The following is a 4626-nucleotide window of genomic DNA, read 5'->3' on the forward strand; positions in this document are numbered from 1 at the left end:
GTGGTTAGGGCAATGGACTCGCGGTCATAGGATCGCGGTTTCGATTCCCAGACCGGGCGTTGTGAGTGTTTATTGAGCGGAAACACCTAAAGCTCCACGAGGCTCCGGCAGGGGATGGTGGCGAACCCTGCTGTACTCTTTCACCACAACTTTCTCTCACTCTTACTTCCTGTTTCTGTTGTACCTGTAATTCAAAGGGTCAGCCTTGTCACACTGTGTCACGCTGAATATCCCCGAGAACTACGTTAAGGGTACACGTGTCTGTGGAGTGCGCAGCCACTTGCACGTTAATTTCACGAGCAGGCGGTTCCGTTGATCGGATCAACTGGAACCCTCGTCGTCGTAAGCGACGGAGTGCCAACAACAACATGCGTTATATTTATCTTAGCTTTTAGCTTTCAATTATTTCAGCAATTAGACTGCAACCATACTGGAGCGTCGCCTTAAAGCGTTTTAGTGGAACAAATCGACCCCCAGAAAATATGTTTGCTTTTGTTGCTTTTTATTTTTCAAGTCTGCTATTTATTTTATCTGTGTCTCATGTCAAATCGCGAGCCTATGGGGGCTAAACAAACTGACCATTGGTCGTCAAGCTGGTGTTGGAAGACAAACGCAAACGTACAAACATGTAAATATACGACAAGCTTCTACACAGTTTCTTCTGTTTTCAAAATTCACTCATAACGTTTCGGTCAGCCCGAGGCTATTGTAGAGAACACATTCCCAACGAACCACGCAGTGAGATTGAACCCGAAAGTACATATTTGCAAAGCCATCTTCTTAACCACACAGCCACTTCTACTCCTACATAGTCATAACAGTTTAGTTCTTACAATACATTGAATTCTGACGACTTGTGCTATATACTAAGAAAAAGGTCATCTCGCTAAGTTACGGGGACGTAAACACACAAACATCGGTTGTCAAGCGAGGGTGAGGGGGTAAAAACGCAGACACACAAATACATACATAGTATATATGACGGGCTTCTTTCAGCTTCCGTCTACCAAATCCACTCAAGGCTTTAGTCGACCCGAGAATATTGCAGAAGACACTTGTTCAAGGTGTCATGCAGTGGGACTGAACCCGGAACCATTTGATTGGGAAGCAAGCTTCTTCATTTTATGAAATTGGCCATGAAAGCCGTACATAGAAGGGACAGCACAAGGTGGGGACCGAAAAAAAAACGAATGGGAAGGATGAATTAAATATAATGAAAGATGAAATGAAGTCGTACGGCCCCACCTCCGAGCGAACCCATTAATACATCTTTTTTAAAACGCTAGTTTACCACATCATTTATATTTAGCAATAGCTAATTTCCACTCTTACACAAAATGTCTATATTATATTTCTTTAAAATCTCAAAATAGCTTACCCGTTTTGGCATGGTACTGGTGTTTATTTTCTTGACCCACCACTCAAAGTCTTCTTCATAATCCTTTAACCTCGCAAAATACTCCGAGTCCACCACCGCACAGCGAACGTACTCCGGCAGCATCCCCTTACTCCTGTTATATTCACTTTTATCGCTGCGTCCCACGCGCCTGTCTCATTATACAGTTCTTTATTTTGTCCGTTGTACAGTACAATATGTTTTTTATCCCAGGGTGAGGGTGGAGAATTTTGGGTTCCTGTGTGCTTGCGCTTGTCGTTGTGCCAGGTGGGGCATGGAGAGGGTTGGTGTCTGTAGGGAGTGACTGGGGTAGAATGGGTGTAGTGGGATGGGGTTCGTCTTTTACAACGCATACTTTTTCCTTCTCTTTCTTCTTTTCTTCCCATCCGTTTCTTTCCTCGTTCACTTCTTCCTCCTCGACGCTGGTACTGGTTTTCGTCGGTGGCGAAGTCGCACTTTCCTTCTCGCTCTCGTGTTAGTCTTTATCCTTCACGGGTGGTGGAGGACAGTCTGTTCTAACGTGGCCTTTCAGGCCACATTTATAGCACCACGGGATCCTTCCTTCCACTAACTCTGAGTGTTACCTCTCCGACCGTGATGGTCTTGACCATACTTTAAATGTCTTTCGGGCCCATCTCTATTATCATGTCCAATCTCTGCCGTTGCCAGTTCCTGTGGGGTGTTCTGGTGGCCTGCAGGACCGCTACCCTCTCCTCCATGCCTAGCAGTATGGCAACCACTAGCCAGGCTACATCCACTTCTAGGGGTATGTCTTCTACCCTAACGCTGGAAGCACGTCTCCCAAAGTATACGGGTAGAACCACCACTTCATCTGTTTTTAACGGTGTTGCTGAGTGCAGCCTGGTGGTAGCTACCTCCCGGAACTGCACCTCCACCGTCCCAAACTTTTTTCCTCTGGCAAGGTAGGAAATCCCTTACCAGATTGGTTTCAGTGCCCCTTCAACTTAAGCCGTCGACATGACTATTTTCCTGGTTGCTACTGAGTACGTCCTGTAAACTGTTTTTTGTTTTTCCTTTAAAAATTATTTGGTGGGGAACACTTTTCACTTCGTTCCCCTCCCTTTTAAGCTTTTCTTTAAATTTACTTAATTCTTCCAGACTCCCGTCTTCACGTTTTTCTTTTGTCGCTGCAGCATAATTTTTTTGCTTCCATTTTCTCATCAATTTTTTTTATACATTCTACCATCTCTTCAGACGACACAGTCTGAAGGACTCAAATTTTCGTAATTCATGATACGAGACCCCTCCATTAAACAAGAGGGAAAATATCGCACCCCCAAGACAGCAAATAGAAAAGAAAAAAAAAAAACACGCGTGTCACTCGCAAAACCAACAATTCAACTGACAAACGCATGCGCAGGAAACACGCTTCTTACCAGTCACTATATAACGTATTATTCTTCATATTGTCATGGCGGCGATCTGGCAGAACCGTTAGCTCGCTGAACAAAATGATTAGAATTTCACCCGTCTTAACGTTTTCAGTTCAAATTCTATCGAGGTCACCTTTACTATTCATTTCTATCGGGAGGTCGATGAAGTGAATACCAGATAGACACTGTGAGGGTTCGATCTAATCGCCTAGCTCCTCCCATCAAAATTTCAGGGACTTATACCTACGATAGAAAGGGTCATTTACTATGTCTGTTCAGGATAACCTTCTGTTACATCATTTACTTATTTATATGCATTGGAATGCGTCAAAATCACAAAATATATCAACGACGAAATACATGCTGCTGCGCCAGGATGTTAACTTAATTTCTGAAGCGCGACATTTTCTTCCGCCGATACTTCCAGCCACGTTTGACAGATAACATCCATAGATATATGAATTTCCAAATTTCTCTGGGTATGTCAGTTGCCATTTTTAGCATAGTTATGGCACAAATAAGTTTTATTGATATTTCGCCAAAGCAAGCGTACCTCTGGAAACTTGAATAAACTAGTACACAAACAATCACAAGGCTGGCTTCCTTCAGTTTCTGTATACCAGACTCATTAAAATCTTCGGTCAGTTCGGAGGTATAATAGAAGACACTAGCCCAAGGTGCCACACAGTAGGATGGAACCCAGTACCATGCGGTTAGTAAGCAAATTCAGCACACAGCCACCAGCATATAAATGAACGAAGTTCATAATTAGCAATAACGTTTGCGAAATTTGAACTCAGAACGCCAGGCATTAATTCTACGCGGGCGGGCACACACACACACACACGCGCACGCAATGTGTGTGTGTCTATTTACGTAGAGAGAGGAAAACGAGGATAAGTGGGAGATGGAATGGTGATGTGAGAGCTTTCTGCAACGTACGTCCGTACGCGCGCGCGCACACACACACACACGTGCGCGCACTGTCCTGTAAAGTGTTCTGAAAAAAAAAAATTGTCCTACCATAAATTATAGTCATATAGATATTAAAGTGTGTAGATATGTATGAAAGATAGGTAATACGCGCACAATTAAGAAAACACGGACACGACAATAACATATACAGACATATGTATAGGCATATTGGCACACGGTTATATGTATGTGATAAACCTGTCTCCCAACCATATGGCTCTGGGTTCAGTTCAATAAAGTAGCACTTTGGTCGAGTGCCTTCTTCTATAGTCTCTCGCCGACCAAAGCCTTGGGAGTGGATTTGGTAGGGGAAAACGTAAAGAAGCCTGTCTTGTGTGTCAACCGGTGGTGTGTATACATCGCGATAGCTTAGCGGTTAGGCGAAAGAGTCCGATAGAATAAGCACCAGGTTTTTAAAAAATGAAGTCCTGGGATAGAGTCATTCGACTGAAACTCTTCAAGTTGGTGCCCCAGCATGGCCAAAGTGTAATACGGCTGACAAGGATATTTATGTAATTTACACACGTTGAAAGTTTTAAATTTAAAAAAAATACTTAATGGCAAAAGCTTAGTGGCGTTTCGAAACTACGTCCTCAGTTAACATTCTGCGAAGGTCAACTTCGCCTTTCGTTTTGCGGTCGGTAAAGTAAGTACCACTTGAGCATTGCTGTCGATGTAATCGCCAAGCTTCCTAAAACAATTTCAGACCTGGTACCCATAGTAATAAAATTAAAGGAGGCACACTAGAAGAATTGTTACCGCACCGGGAAAATGCCAAGCGGAATTTTGTTAGTCTTTACGCTCTGAGTTTAAACACTGCTCATCCGTCCAAGTAGAACTACCGCGATTGATGTAATCGAC

At 43.5% G+C, this 4626-nt stretch overlaps 1 protein-coding gene across 1 annotated transcript in view; it reads right to left on the reverse strand.

Annotated features, from left to right (window-relative positions):
• Positions 1 to 4333: 4333 nt before the first annotated feature.
• Positions 4334 to 4626, reverse strand: part of LOC106883782 (tubulin alpha-2 chain) — a 6039-nt gene continuing 5746 nt past the window's right edge. Inside the window, exon 4 of the mRNA XM_014934914.2 lies at positions 4334 to 4456. Within this exon, the coding sequence (XP_014790400.2) occupies positions 4334 to 4456 (123 nt within the window). The remainder of the gene's footprint in view (positions 4457 to 4626) is intronic.

The sequence above is a fragment of the Octopus bimaculoides genome, chromosome 11, assembly GCF_001194135.2.
Source record: "Octopus bimaculoides isolate UCB-OBI-ISO-001 chromosome 11, ASM119413v2, whole genome shotgun sequence".
Taxonomy (NCBI): domain Eukaryota; kingdom Metazoa; phylum Mollusca; class Cephalopoda; order Octopoda; family Octopodidae; genus Octopus; species Octopus bimaculoides.